General features: G+C 38.2%; 1 protein-coding gene across 1 annotated transcript in view; it reads right to left on the bottom strand.

Moving 5' to 3' along the window:
* The window catches only part of PLXDC2 (plexin domain containing 2), a 280,684-nt gene that overhangs the window by 55,093 nt on the left and 209,154 nt on the right, over positions 1-16,437 (bottom strand). The window contains exons 7-9 of the mRNA XM_069776624.1: positions 13,622-13,721; positions 4,200-4,295; positions 3,212-3,293 (exon numbers count right to left, since the gene is read on the bottom strand). Of these exons, the coding sequence (XP_069632725.1) occupies positions 3,212-3,293; positions 4,200-4,295; positions 13,622-13,721 (278 nt within the window). The remainder of the gene's footprint in view (positions 1-3,211; positions 3,294-4,199; positions 4,296-13,621; positions 13,722-16,437) is intronic.

Here is a 16,437-nt window from a genome sequence, read left to right as displayed (position 1 = left end):
GCTACATGTCACTATTAAGTTCAAAGCCTTCTTCAGGCTTTTGCACCAAAGGCTAATTGCTTTCCCCACCCTGGGCTTTGCCTACAGCCAAGAGAGACAGCTTTTGGTTTCTCACCTCCTGGACCAGTGCGTTCAGTCAGCTTTGCAACACAGAAGCACTACTCAGGCATTACTCCTAAGAACCTGCTTCTGCTTCCTTCAAAAACCCCTGTGAGCAGTCATTTGAAAGTGGACTGTAAATATTAATTTTCTTTGCACTCTAGGCACTTCTGAAATGTCTACTTGAATACTCCATGTAATGCTTTGCCCTTATTTTTCCAAGCAGATTTTATTCTGCTGCAGCAGAGCAACGTATATCACGACAGGAGAGAAAAGTCTAGGTTGATTTACAAGGCTGGTGACTGAAGAGCAACAACACACAGAAAAAGCCAGAGCACTATGATGAAAGAACTCACAACTTTCCATCCATTATGATTTTTAACCAGGACAGTGAGGTTTTCTTGTTGAGCAAGTGCTTCTTTATCACATGCAAAAATAACATTTTAACAGTGAATTTGTTTTTGAGGGGAGCAAAACCACAGTGTAGTACTGAAGTAAAAGATTCTGAGTACTCTTCTGTGATCCAGACATCTCCATTGAGAATGGAATAAGGCTTTTTTTTTTGTATCTCCCTAAAATGAATAAACATGCTGAGGAACAGAAGGTAAATAAGAGAGGCACTTGACTAGAAGGCAGGTGAGAGTATCCAGAACTGGTAGGGAGCAGAAAATTGTCAAAGCTGAGGCAGGAATGAATCCTGATCACAATGATCCTGCAGTGTAATGTACCCTAACTGAATAAATGCTTAGTCTTCACATGTTGGAAACCAAGTTGCCTCTTTTCACAAAATATGTATCTTATTATTTCAGATCTGTTTCTCTGTAGAACTGAATTAGTTGAAATAAGCTGCTCATTTCAGAAGCTGGAGGACAGTGGCCAAGAAAGGCAACGGGGCCTGAGACAGATGTTGTCACCAAAGCCATGTTTCAGGAGGAAGTAACAATTTAAAAAATAAGGTGTAAAATCTAGTATAAGATTAAGATGTTCAGAAGACTGAACCATAGCCTCAGAGGTTTTCAAGACCCAGCTGAACAAAGTCATGACCAAACTGGTCTGATCTCACAGCTGGCCATGCTTTGAGTGGAAGGTTATACTAGATGACCTCTAGTGAATCCTTCCATTCTGAACTATATTATGATTCTACACACAATTCTCCATTTGCTTAAACCTGGCTGAACAGCACTTATCTTTATAGATGAAAATTGGATGGTATGACTGTTTTTAAACTACTGAGATTCCCATGTAGAGGCATAATCTTAGTTTGCTTTTCTGGTTCCATCCTTTTTTTTAAGACATTGACTCCAGTTTCTGCTTTTGCTGCTAGTCAAACAATGTCCAAACACAGCCTGCATGATATGACAGTCTCACTACTGTCAGTAATGGACTAATTAACAGCAATAAAACTGTTCAATCTATCTGCTGCAGCTTGTTAAAGGCACAACTGTGCTGCAGCATGGAGCCAGCTGTTTTTTGGGGAACAGTGCAGGACTGCCTCACAGTAGGTTCATCTTTAATTGCAGTGTGATCTTCACAGGCAAAATGAAAAGCAAGATTTTTTTCATGCAAAATTTAATTTAACAGAAATAGGTGTGTTGAGACTGTGTATCATTCAGCAGTAAATTACACCTTGCCAGTTGTGAAGGGGCAGCCACAAATTCACCTAAATATGTGGAAGGTAACACAGTTTGACTAAGTGCCTGGTGTTGCTTCCTGCTAAAGGTGAAGGATAACATTCTTGTAGATCTCCACAGTGATTTTGTGCCTTAGTGAGCAAAACAGATTTTCCAGCAATTCCAGAACTCAGGAAACTCAGTTCTTCAGAAACTACAGAAAAACACAAAGGATCTCAAGGTTTGCCTGTTCTTCATAAGAGATTGGAACTTTACCATATAATTGAGTTTATCCAAACAGAAATGAGAACGCTGGCCACAAAGCTACAGACCTTGCTCAAACCAAAGCCAACAGAAACTCAGTGCTACAACATTTATTAATGGAAGGAGAATCAAGCAATACTCAAAAGTAAGAAATTGGCTAAAGCAAGCAAGATCTCTTCATGTTTGCTTGGAACAATTTTCTATAAGTAACCTTATTCTTTAAGATGTTTGATATGTTTTCTGTGAAATCATTTAATTTAGCTGTAATTCTACTCAAGAGTTTTTTGCAAAAGAAACTGACAACGAAGTGACTTCTCAAATGACTTACTAAAGGAGTAGAAGCTTAAGAAAACATAATAAAGTTGACCTAAAGTTCCTAATACTGTACCATGTTCATCAACAGTTTATCAGTTCTTCAGAATGGTGTAAAATCATTACACTGTTTTAGACTGCAGATAGCATTTTTTCCTTTCATTATGCATCCATTTTATACGTAACTTTTCTGAACCGAACCACTAGGGTTGAACAACACAATAACAAATATCCAGTATGATACTGCATTTTGTGTCAGAGAACTGGTGTTAAATAAATTCTTGCTATGAAGGTCAGCAACTGAAGAACTTTTTAGAAAAGCTACAGCTGCAGAGTTTCTGTTTTGCTGTCTGTGCTCCAGCTGCTCCACAGGGTCCAAATCACTCCTGCTACTGACTTGACTGTCCTCATCAGTGTGACAGTGAGAGGCTGAGGAGACCCAAAGTAGCTGCTAAGTATAATGAGGGGTTAAAAAAGAAAAGACTGTGTCTTTGGATGTGTCAGTCTCCCTACTGTTAAGAGAACAAGGATGTCTTTATAGTTACATTACCACCCTGCACCTCCATGTGGTTAAATTATTTTTGATGAAACCAGGGATACAGGGAGAAAATATGAATTTTATTATGATTTCTACTTCTTGCTCTCCTTTGAAAGGATTTTCAAGTGGGGTTAAGGAAATAGGAACAAGGGCTAAAGCCCCAAACCAACGGTTTTGACCATTCTTGCCCAATTTCTTTACTGAAGTGAAATGGGACAATGATGTGTTGCTAGTGATCACAATTGAGGTGTATGTTCATGTGAATGCATGCATATAAGACCTAAATATAACAACCCCTAGTGTTGAATAACCTATAGGCAATGTTTTTGGATGTCCTTTGAGCACAGCTGCATACCCATGCAAAAAATAGAAAAATCCGTTTCTTTACCTTTGGAGTTTACTGCACCAGCTGCAGTTGAAACCAATCTGGGCAGTGACACAGGGACCACAGCTGGCAAACTGGAGACAAGCTGAGATATAGATAAACAAACAGAAATTATTACATTAGTCTCACAAATAATTCTCATAAAAAGCAAAAAAGGATACATCTTCTGATAATACATATTTAGGGACTCAACAGGTTCATGCATATCCAAAGTAAGACACTAAAACCAGCCTATTACAATGCATTGCACAACCCTAAGCACAGAAGTACATTTTATCTGTAGGACTCCATTTGTATTCCATTTGTAAATATATTCCCACTTCCACATCTGTTCATTCAGTTTCATTGCTAAATTTTTATTTTTTTGCTTAATATTAAGTATTTCCTTAAATCTCTTTCTTCCCTCGCTCCAGTGTTCCTTGGTGTTGCTAACATTCAGACATAATGCAGATAATAAGACTGGCAAGAAAGCATGCAAGAACTATAATTGGATTAGAAAAAAGAAAAATAGCTGTTTCCATTTTTTCACAATAGTACAGCTGGCAGTTTAAACACAGAGGTTTCTAAACAATGTAGTTTTACCTTGGACAAAAGAGGCAAATGAACTGCAAAATGTGTTTGGTGATATTCCCTTGGAATGTGATGCACAGTACACAGAAGAATTTGTGTTTGCCTTGTAAGCATGAAAACTGTTCTTTTTTTCTTGAGGAAACAAATTTAAAGGAAATATAATCATTCTTCTGAAAAAATGATTTGGCACAGATTTCATTCAAAACCTACTGGGAGCTATATACCTATAAAGTAACTTGAGATACATGAGGATGCACTGGATAACACATCATCCATGGGGGAAAAAATCTGACAGAGGATAAATGAATCTGTCCATGATTTCAAGTCCACAGATAAAACAAAATATTTAAAATTGCCTGTGTGTTGCTAGGTGGGGGGTCCTTCCCAGATCTGGTTCCTGCCTGTGTTATGTTTTACTTACTTGGAAGAGGTATCATTTCAACAGCTGAGAGATTGGTAATCTTTGACATCTGTAGCTCCACCCTGTGGTACTCATAAATTGTTCTTCTACGGACATCTACCAGGAAAGAAAAAGAAAAATATTTCCACAATTTACTATTTTGCAGTCTGTAGATTGTGAAAAACAGTGGATGTAATGATTGCTCACTGTTCCTTAGGTGCACACATGGCACCAGTTTTTCTCAAGAATATTTTTTTAACTTTAGACATTGTGAAGGAACATGTAAAAGGTATAGATAGAGAATTTTTCACTTGAGAAACCATCAGAGCTGACAGAATAGGTACCTATTCCCGGTAAAGGATTATTAAAACGCTGAGTGTTCTCTCAAGCATCTTAGTCATTCATTTAGGCAGAAATTCTAGAGAGTATACTGTCAGACATTTTAGGGTATATTTCAGATGCTTGCTTTCCTAAGACATTTCTCAGCTTACAGACTTGAGAGAAATGCTTTATATGCTCACTTTGTCAGTTGTTGTCAAGATGTGCAAAGAAAACTGATTTCATTGCTTAATCAAATTTGTTAGCTACAAGCTAGCTTACATCTAAATGCACTAGAACATTTTTTTCATATTATACCATTAAAGAAGACAAGTCTTCCTAAACACCCAATGTTATGCATAATCTTTACCCAAGCTGACTGCACCTAAGTTTCTCAAAGCAGAAATTCAATATAGTCAATGCACCGTTCTTAGGGGCTTTGAAGGCATAGATAAGTGTAAGACCCAAGCAAAAGATAAGTGTGAAAAAAAATCACATAATTGTTAGTTTCCAGATCTATATCCTATCATGTATTCTGAATATTCCAGATTTTAAGTGCATGGCTGTGATGGAGACCGGCAAGCTTGTACATTTGCAAATTAAAAAGTACAGCCTATTCTGCCAATCTAACACAATAATGATGATTTCCTGGTGTGCTGGATTCAGATTTATGTCCTTTTTGAAGGCCTGTTAAACTAATTGAAATCAATGCTAAATACAATCACTGACCCTGTGGAATCATGCCAGAGAGGGATAAAGGGATACATACAAGGGATTAACAGGTTACTCTGGTCAATGGCTGGTCTGAGTCTACATGCAACAGAAGAAAAGGAATTGCAGACAGCCACAAACTCAATCTTAGGCGGTCTTCTGTGTTGCCAGCCCTGTATGGATCAGGGCATACCTTGTTGCTTGGTATAAAGGCTGGGTTTCTGCAGCTTGAAGTGGGCTCACGTGGGCTCCCCAGCTGTTAAGCGTAGCACCACATCCGAAGTGAGTTTTGTAATCTCTTGTCAGGAGGGAAGTTGTAAGCATTTTTCAGACAGAAAACGGAAGCTCAACTAAAATCAATCAAGTAATAAATACTAATTTTTAAGGGAAGAGAGAAAGCACACTAAGGTGTCCTGTGGCTAAGTTGCCTCTTGGCTCAAGCAGACGAGACTTTCTAAGAAAAGAGGGATGGCCAAGCTCTAAAAGCACAAGCACAGGAAGCTCCCTTACACCACACAGAAAATAACCATCAGACTATTGGTGTCAGTTGGAATTAACAGGGTCATCTCTGAGGAGGGATGAGGAAGCAGAAGCAGAGCTGTGCTGGGTGGGATAACTCCTGCATCAGCCAGCATTGCTGCAGGTGAAGGAGCTTCTCTGCCCTCTCTCACTGCATAAGCTCCCAGGAACAGGTAGGCAGTGTCTGGCTTTCAGACAATAATATTTCTATTTAGTTCCAAATCAGCACCTTTGCCAAGCAGTTCCTCTTGCCATTTATTTGAAGCTGACTTTGCTATGGCTTCACCCTTTCTGATCACAGATTTCTCTTTTGGTATGAAATGCACCTAGAGTTGAGGTAGTTTTAGGTTTTAGCTGCAAAGTCACTCTGACTAGTTAAAAGACAGATATGGGGATGTGCCAAATATTTACCCCAATAAATGCCTTAGCCATGTCCTTCAAACCCGCCGGACAGAAAGGGTTTTCAAGACAAAGCTAATCTTATGCTGGGGTGGGGAAAATATTTTGCCAGCAATGAGAGGTTTATGCTCCCAGGATGGTAAGTCCCATAAAAGCACCTGCCAAATCAGAGTGATCAGGAAATGTGTTTGAAATGAACTCCTGCCAATGCTGAAGGCTGTAATTTGTTTCCACGGAAATCTTTATCCTTCTGTCCAAAAAAAAAAGCAAATGAATACATAAATTAAAATGGTGGGTGTTGGCACTTTAACTGAACTCCATTTCATCTCATCAGTAGTGGTACAGACTGGCATGCTATAATCCTGTTTACTCTGAACCTTTCCTAATAGACTCCTCATAGGGCTTACAAGAAGTGAGGAGCTTCTGGCTTTCCAAAAATCCAGTAAGAATCAGTGACTCAGGTCACAGGCACTTTTATCTTACCCAGTGCATGATATTTCTAAAAAACAATGATTTTAAGAGAATTAAGTTTGTTATAAGAAAAAAAAAATTCTAATAATGCCTAATTCAGCATGACTCTTGATCCCATTAAATCCTACTGCCTGGCAGACTCAGGTTTGATCTTTTCTTGTTCAGGAAGAAGACTGTGCCAACCACGGGTGGTGAGTTTGCATATGAGGGATCCATCTACTGTAAGAAACCTAAGCACAGAGAGGTATTTGCATAGTCACCTTCTAACAGCTTTGTATACACTTGCAGGCAGGTGGTTGGAAACACGAGCATCCAAATTTATCTGCCTGGTGTAGATTCCTTTGAAAGTCTGACTTGAAACATGCCATGCTTAGCTCCTCAAAATGTACTTCTTCCTTCCTATTTAGAATTCTGAGCCTGTATCCCCTTAACAAAACAGGTTAGAAAAGCTAAACTCAACAGGATAAACAGAAAAATTAATACTCTCCCCAGACACTTTCCCCCTCAACCCCTCCACACACACTCCTGCTCCAACCCAAGACACATACTGCCTTTCACTCAGGTGGAACTTGTTCTTCTTTGTCTTATGCGGTCTATTTAGCTCTTTTACAAACAAGTGCAAGGGCAGAGTCACAAAGAACTTATGAGCCCATGTATTTCAGTATGCACTTTAACTTGACACAAACCAGTGAAATAATTTGATGTAGTAACAAACAAAAATTTAAGCGTCATTTGCAGGTATTTTGCTGGAAAGAGGCATTACATCAAGTCTAACAGGGAAGGGAAGAAAGGAGAAGGACTTTTTGCATGCATATATGCTTTTGAAGTACCATTCCTGGTTCTGAATTTCAGAAAATATGTATATATTCTTCTCCTAGTCATGAAAGTATTTTACTTTTCTGTAGGTCTGAGTATCTCAAACACCCTTTTTAACCAAATGATATAATATTTTTTTTCAATAACAGATTCTATTTTTTTACGTTTGGTTTAATTTACAACACCCTCCGAATTGTTCTTTGGTTTGATTCTGTGGCATGTACATGTGCTGTCTTTGAATACAAGGACAAAGATACAGTCCCAGCAGAAAAAGCTGAAGAAAACACCAGCTACTTGAGGTAAGTACATTCCTCAGTGACCTAGAGAGAGAATCTGGGGGGTCAGAAGGCCAACTGAAAGAATCCCTTCAAGGGATTAAGCAACTGATTGGTAAATTATAGATGTGCAAGATTCTGGTGTAACAAAACACTTCTATGTAGTTTTATCACATGTCTATGTAATTTTATCACAGTAGTTTTAAACTGAATAATGACATATAAATATTCTGTGAAACAGAACTGCCAGAGTTAACTAAACGTACTAGGTAGGGAGAGTGCTCTGGAGATGAGCAGTGCCAGAATAGCACCAGTGACTTCCTAACATAGCTGAAGGCTCAGTAGCTAGTAATAAACCATGCTAAATACATGTCCAACAGATGCACAATCTCTCTGGTACTTTTCTGTCACATAATCACTTTTCCTAATACAGCATTCCTCAGCTAAAACCTGCAACCCAGTGAAATGTGAAAACATTGGAGAAGTCAGTGTGATTTTTTAAATTATATGTTCACACAAATAAAAACCTTTGTCAGTGAAAGATTTCTAGGGAATTGAGATCAGCCATATACCCAGCAAAAACTGCTAAACAAGGCCATATGTATTCATACAGCTGCACTTTCATTTTTTAAGTTTCGCTGATAGAGAAAACACAAATGGTAAGAGGGTGCATTTGATTATGCAGAAGTCAATTTAAAGCAAACAATTTAAGAAACATATCCAGCTTACATTGCAAGCCATTTGTGAAAAATATAAGGGATACAGAAGGGTGGGGCACAGCTGCTGTACCATGCAGCCACTGGCTTTGCTTGATGGGGACTTTGTTTAGCACCACTGGCTGAATAAAACCTTCATGTAAATATATATTTTGCCAGCCTGGTGTGTCTGATTGCCATCACCACAAAAGGTAAGGGAATCAGAATGTCAAAGCAATCTTTGTTCTTTCTTTTTAACAGCTTCATATTGCTAAACTTGTCAGTATTAACTAATTAATTCTTGAGGCACTGACACTGGGATCAAACATGCCTGTAATCGAACGGCCACCAATTGCTGTTGGTCATTCACTATTACATATGTCTGAACCTAGATCAAAATTCAGATTCCCTAATTGTATTAATTTTGTCATTCTCTTAAAAGTTGCTAAAAAAACATGCCTTATCCCCTTAAGGCACCGTGCACCGAACTGCCTAATTCTGAGACTGGTCAATGGCCAGTTGAGGCTTTGGCTAAAACAAGAACACTTTAAAGTTTGATCACCTTGTACCCATCCCTGAAGTGCTGTTATGCCACCAAAGATTAGCAGCATGCCCATCTCTTTCACTCTCTGCTCCTGAATCGGGCACCTACTGCCAAGGAACCCAGCTGCCTGGCTAAATCCTTTTGGGCCAGCAGACAAACACGCAGGGCTGGAGGAGCTGGCACTCTGTGGAATTGGTTACACTAGTGGAAAGCAAGAATAAATACTGCTTATTTAGAGCAATAACTTTGGGGCCCACTTTGCACAGAGGTAAATGACAACCTTATCAGTAAGGCAGCAGCAAATTAGACTTTGCCATTTCCTAGATGGTGTTGCACCTTTATACAATAGATGTCACAACAAAAACTGCTAGTCTTCTTTTACCCTTCAGGAAGGTAATGCTAAGGTTCTTTCAGGGGCCTCACTCCTGCAAACAAACTGGAGAGAAATCTTCAGCAAACAGTTATAACACGCAGAGTTGTCACTTAATTATATGCTTGAGTTACGCTACATATTGAGTGGCACTAATTGCACTGAAACTGGAATATTACTAACACATAGCCCAGCTACAATTTCATTTGTGTACACAGTGTTGTTGAGTAATTTCAGTCTCATTAAATGTTGGGTTGTCAAGGTATGGATTTCTTAAAAGAGCTGTACCTAATATAGTAGAGGCCAAGATCATGGCGAAGTATGTCTCAGTGTGGAGAAAAACAGCCATTATCTGTAAGTGCAAGACTAGTAACTCACTGTGTAGACTCCCTGTATCTGGCACTTTCTCATTTTACCAGGGTGTTTCATGCTGTCATGGAAAACAAAGCCCAACCTGGGCAAGCTCACTGGTGGGCTTTTTCATTGCTGAAGTAAAATATTGGGATGGAGGAAATGCCTTTTCATTTCTTCTTCATGCACAATAAAAAGCTAATTGAAGACAAAAGGGAAGAGAGCACTGAAACAAAGGAGAGAAATGTAGTAACCCTGAAGGAAAGATGTAGGGGAAGAAAGATGGTAATGAAATTAGAGAGAGGTCTTGGGAGTCTGCAGAAGGGAGAGCAAAGGACACTGTAGGTGACTGAAAGAAGGATCAAGAACAGAATGCCAAGGATGGCTGAGAAAAAGCAAGAAATAAGAGGGAAGAGAAGGTGGGACAGGGACAACGTTCCTGACACAGTAAAGATGCTGGAAAAAAGGGAGGAGAGAAGACTTGTTGGAGGAATATATAAAGCTATCTCCCAGCTTTGTCTTCACCAGTCATGTGTTGTCTAACTGGAAGACATCCATTAAACATTCTTAGGGTCTTTGTTACAAAAGGAAAAATGGTTAATGTACAAGCGTTCAGCCTGTCTGAAGAAGAAGAAATCAGGGTGCTCCCTCTAACTTATTGAACAAATCAGAAGCAGTGGTGGTCCAGAGTCTGGCTCACTTCACTTGAATTACCTGGAAGAAGCAGAAACTTTTCCTCTGAAATTAATTGATGGACTTATTTTGCCATTTTGCTGCCGTATAAGCCTCAGAATTTAGGACTTTTCTTGTTAACCTTAGTGTCAAGCAAAAATTCGCTTCCCTTCACGCATTACCATTCATTCCAAAGCACTTCTAGAGTATATACAGTCATATGTATCCATACATATATATATATAAAAAATATAAAATAGTGGCCAATCTGCATCAACATAATAGTACCACATATAGGCTCGAAAAGAAAGACATTGTCTCTATATAAGCAGTAGTAGCAGATCAAGAAAAAAACCCATAGAAAACAGGCAGAAAGCCACCTGCCAAAAATCTTCCATCCCTGTGCTCTAACTCTTAAAAGATAAGGTGAACAGATGTAGATGTCTGTATTCTTTTAGGGACAGATAAAAGGGGTATTACTGCAAAGCCTTTATATGTAGGAGTATTTTAACAAAAATAGGTATGAAATGCTCAAGGTCCCCCATTTAAAAAAGTTCAGCAAATCCTTTCTTTTTGCTCTTGGTTCTTCAATAAGATCCTTTTCAACACTCATTAAAATGCAGTTTTGAAATGAAATGGCTGATCAAAAAGCATGTTTTTCTCTCCTCAGTATGAAATAGTTTTGCCTGGCTTTAGAACTCATCTTTCAGAAATATTAAAAAAAGTTATTACTAATGTTTTGGACAGTATGTCTGAAAAAATCTGATAAATAGTTCTAAATCTTCCAAAATTAGTTCAATAAAACTAGGACTATTATACTGAAATTTTAGAATGCTGAGCATACAGAGTGCACTGAAGACACTCAGCATTTATGAAAATTGAGAGGATTTTTTTGTTCAATTAGGCTTGTGTTGCACTTAATGTCTCTTTCAAATGCAAGATATGTACAAAAATAACTGACAAAACTCAAACATGGAGAAGTAGAGTTGGGTTTTTTTTAGTTTGATTTGGGTTTGGTTTTTTTTTTTATAACTAGCCATGAACATCCAGGGAAACTGGGTTCTCTTGATGGAAAAGTCTTTGCTAAAGTGGTAAGCAAGAACTAATAGCTATACTGTTTTTGCTAAAGTTCTAAGCAGGAACTAGTAGTTATACTATCTTTGCCTTCTTTTGGGACAAACACCAATTTATATTTTTCCGTTGTCTTAAGGAGCTAACAAATAAAGTAAAACAATTCTATCATATCACTTTTACAGTAATTGACTAGAGCCATGGTTGATTTAACATCTCTGAAAAACAAGAATGCAAGAACATGCATATTTTAAGAGCATCTGCAGTGGCTCTCTATGGGCCAACATTATTTACCAGTTCTGTCAGGGTGCTATTACGTTGCCTGTACATACTAATATAAACCTGTTTCATTGAAAGCACAATTTAGCTTCAGGAAAATCTACTGCGAATTGATGGTTCCCTTGATTAATACTAGCTCTACTGAAAGCTGGAAACTAGCAAAAATAATTATGAATTACCACCATCCACAGAACCAGTCGTTAAGGAGAAAAGCAGTGCGTTGCACACATTAATACAGAAATAATGCTACCATAACAGTTGCTGCAGTGGCACATTTTAGACTACCCACCTTCTATTCTTCTTATCTCCCACTCCTTAATGTAACTTAATGAACGGAGTAAGTTTAAGATGAAACACTAGACAGATTTTCTGCTAATTACAGTCACTTCACTTAGAAAGTGTCGTGACAAAAAGGTTTACAGAAAAACTAAAACCAGAAGACTAGTAAGTAACTGTGTATTAATCAAAACCAATGTTACTTAGTGGTAGTAGTGGTCTGAAATATTGTTACAGAAAGAAACATTTGAACTAAAATAAAGACTCACATATACTATATATATTACATACAAAATACGTACATCCAAAATAAGTCCTTTAGTGTTGTTTGATGATGGAGGCTTGATGCCAAAAGATCTGCGTACTGCTTGCATCTCTTACATTAAATTTCTGTGTGACTATTCTCATAAATCATTTGCACAAGTCAATCAACCTAACTTCTACCTGAATCCATTTTAGGAGCTCTTACAAGCTGAAGACTCACAGAAATATTCAGATCATTCACTTACAAACATCACTCAAATTGCTAAAATAGGTTGCCTGGATTCATTTGTTCCTAAGCACTCAAAAGCAATCCATGCAACCACAGGCATGTCACAACTATCTATCATACTTCAGAAACAAATTTCTTCCAAGACCTGATGTTTTAAAGTGAAATCTGGGCATGCCAACCTCCTTCACACTACTCTGAGTTCACAACAAGCAACAGATGGTGCTGAAATTTTTCATCTTCCCCATGGCAGGACATACAAGACATAGGATTTATGGTCCCTCATATCGAAGACTGTTTAAATGTGATGAGGGGATAGGATGAGCTGAGAGGCAACGGTACTTTAGTGTCAGCCCCATCTGCAGGCTGCCTTAAAGATGGGCTGGGTCAGGACAGTCCTTATGAGCTTTAGCTGTGCCGCACCTCTGTCAGGGTTCACTTCACAAGAATATGCCTGGACTCAGCCCTCGGAGGCTGGTTCAAGAGCACCTCCTTCCATCTACACCCTGCTATTAAGGGATCATAAAAAATTGAACTTAGTAAATTTGCTCTAAATGTGTAAATAAAACCAGAAGACTTGGAAAGTGAGCATACTCTCTAACGGCTAAACAACCTCAAAGGGTTCTGTACACAGTATGTTAAAACAAAGCATTGAGGAAATTACACTTGACTTCAGTCAAGTCATATAAAGTATAATTAAAGCCAGAGAAAATTAAGTGTCACCTGCGTTACTGTTGCCACGACTATGTGAGCCCAAGATGTTATTTAATAACTACATCTCCTCTTCTTTTCTCTCACTAAAATGTATATATGAATTTGAAGTTCAGAATGTAAAATATTCTCTTTCTGGATACAGATTTTTCTGAACAGGTTGCTTCTTCCCTACTATGGATATAGAGACATATTCCAGATAAAGTATCTTATGGAATACCAAATTGTGCTGGTTGACAGTTTAATTTCATATTATTTGGCTGGCCATATAGGTTTATTTACTTAATTTATCAGCTCAAAAGAAACAATGACAGAGAAAGCCACACTGGGAATTATCAAGCAAATAAAATTACACTTGAATTAACAAGCTGAAATTAGCTAAGTGATTTGTTGTGCAGCTAATCATCCTTGATGAAATCAGCTTATACTTGTTTCTCAGCCTCCAAACCATTAGCACCACTACATTTCTACATACTGGGAATTTGCTGGATCCTGTGCACAACCACAAATGCATCTGAGAGTCCCACTTTCACTGGGTGGTTCGTTGAACTTATCTGTGTCACAGCAACAGGAATCTGGAATACAAAACAGGAAGATATACATGAACTATCAAAGTAAAAAAATTCAGACTAAAAATAACAGCACTGCCAGAATGAACATTTAACCTGTGTAAATTAAAGTCCTAAATAAGTATTTTATACAATACAGCATAAGATGACTAACGATTTATTAAAGATTGAAATTACTGGTTTTAGTTTTTATTTTATCCTTGTTTGCTTTGCTTCTTATGTAACAATATTCACATTGACACTTAGAGGTGGAACAATTGTTAATGATGAAACAGAAAAGGGCAGTAATTTTCAGTAATTTATTTCCCCCAGTTGAAGAAAAAGTGGGACATGCTAGTATCAGACAAGGAGGAGGAAGCAATACCTCTTTTCTACTATTGAACACACGAACTGTGAAAGTTCAGCTTGAGATGAACATTTTAAAAGCTTATGGCTCAGTTAACTTGCACTGAAAACTGTTTGAAGAGCTACCTGAAGGGAGCTCTGGCCCAAGGATATTCATGTTTAATGTGTCTTGGACTAGCAGGAAAATTATCAGTGTCATGGAAAATGTGGAAAATGCCAGATGCTCACTTGCCAATATCTAGAGGAAGAAATAAAAAGACTTAGATAGCCATAGACCAGTCCAGCTTTACATAACAGAGATATTGATGCTGGCCAACAGGGTTGTGTGAAAACAGATGCCAAGTTTGACTTCATTCTTTGGGCAAGATTGCATCTTTGGCTGATACTTGTGTAGATAATAGCTTTAGAATTTTGTGAGGTGTTTGACTTAGTGACTTGTAGCATTTGTACAATATTAATATAGTTAAGTAGACTGACTGATCACAAACAGCAGACACACTAAAGCAGCAACTCAGACTGACAGTGCGTCTTTACAGTGTATCTTTCTTCTCCAGTCATCAGACCTAGTATTCAAAAGTTGGAAGGGAAGGAAACATGAATTTACTGTTTAGCAGTTCTGCAGATGACACTGGTACAGTAAAAATAATGAAAGGCCGGGATCAATTAGCAAAGTTAGACCTTGCAAAAATTGCAAAGTTATAACTCAGAGAAAAAAAAGCGCAAGATAGGGGTTTGGGGACCATGCTCTAAAGCAGCAGTTCTGGAAGGGATCTCAGTGTTGTAGTGGATGAACAACTCTGGCTGTCAGAAAGGACATGGCAGCAAGAAAACTTAATTGATGTAATATTTGGTTACACAAACAGTGAAATACAGCCTAGGAATGGGGTGGCCATTTTACTTGTACCTGCACATTAGAACATTAATGAAATGTTACACATACTTTGGGGGGATATATTTCTTAACAAGATGCTGAAAACTTAAGAGAAGGAAGATTAAGTGAGTCATAAAAATATTTTGAAAACTTCTGCAGGTCTCAAATGCCATTAACAGAAGGGTTAAAGAGCTATCCTGGTTTCAGCTGGGATAGAGTTAATTTTCTTCCTAATAGCTGTTATAGTGTTATGTCTTGGGTTCAGAATGAGAATAATGTTGATCACACACTGATGTTTTCAGTTGTTGCTAAGTCGTATTTATATTAAGTCAAGGATTTTCCAGCTTCTCATGCCCAGCCAGCAAGAAGGCTGGAGGGGCACAAGAAGTTGGGAGGGGACACAGCCAGGGCACCTGAACCAAAATGGCCAAAAGAGTATTCCATACCATGTGATGTCATGCCCAGTATATAAACTGGGGGGAGTTGGCCTGGGGCGATCGCTGCTTGGGAGCTAACTTGGCATTGGTCAGCAAGTGGCGAGCAATTGCATTATGCATCACTTGTTTTGTATATTCCAATCCTTTTATTATTATTGCCATTTTATTATTGTTACTATTATAATTATTAATTTCTTCCTTTCTGTTCTATTAAACTGTTGTTATCTCAACCCACGAGTTTTACCTTTTTCCTTCTGGTTCTCTCCCCTATCCTACTGGGTGGGGGGGAAGTGAGCGAGTGGCTGCGTGGTGCTTAGTTGCTGTCTGGGGTTAAACCATGACAAGAGCTCTATTTGGCTTCTCAAAGGGAAAATGGAAAGCTGGCTAGATTACCATAAACAAGTACTGCCATGAGGAGAAATTACTCAGGGGCTAAAGAGTTTTTTCATCTGGCACAAAAAGATATAACCAGAAGCTGGAAGCTGCTCGAAGTAGAATAAGCCCCATGTTTCTATGATTGAGTGTTATTAACCACTGGGATAAACTACCAAGGGAAATTATGATTCTCTACTCATTGCTGCTTTCAAATCACAGTTGGATATCTTATTTTTCTGAGTTGGCCTTCAGTTAACCAAAAATTACTAGGCTAAAGACAGATGAAACTGGGTCAAATGTAAGAAACTGAGATACAAGGTGCTAGCTCAGCTAATCTTATAGTCTGTCCTGGCTTTACCTGTGTAAAACTACCAAAATTATACTGTTGGTCAGTATTTTTCACATAGCAGAAAAGTGCCGAAGTAAAAAGCTGGTTACACATCCAGTGAATGAGGATTCAGTGTTCTCTACATGCCAATTAATAGCATGACTTCTGACATTTGAGCATCAGTGGTCCTTCTCCTTGTTCCCAAAATACCATTTAGCTGTGCTTTTTCCTGATTACACTGGTAGCTGTCTAGGAAAAGTTAAATTTGAGAATATTAACAGAAAATTGAGTTCTGGTGAACTAAACAGTGTCATAAATTTCCATTTCTTTTACTTGATTTAGTGACTGGTTTAGCTGATTTATTAG

This window comes from Haliaeetus albicilla, chromosome 2 (assembly GCF_947461875.1).
Source record: "Haliaeetus albicilla chromosome 2, bHalAlb1.1, whole genome shotgun sequence".
NCBI lineage: Eukaryota > Metazoa > Chordata > Aves > Accipitriformes > Accipitridae > Haliaeetus > Haliaeetus albicilla.
The sequence above is the reverse complement of the archived record's forward strand: the minus strand, read 5'-3'. Positions and strand labels throughout refer to the sequence as shown.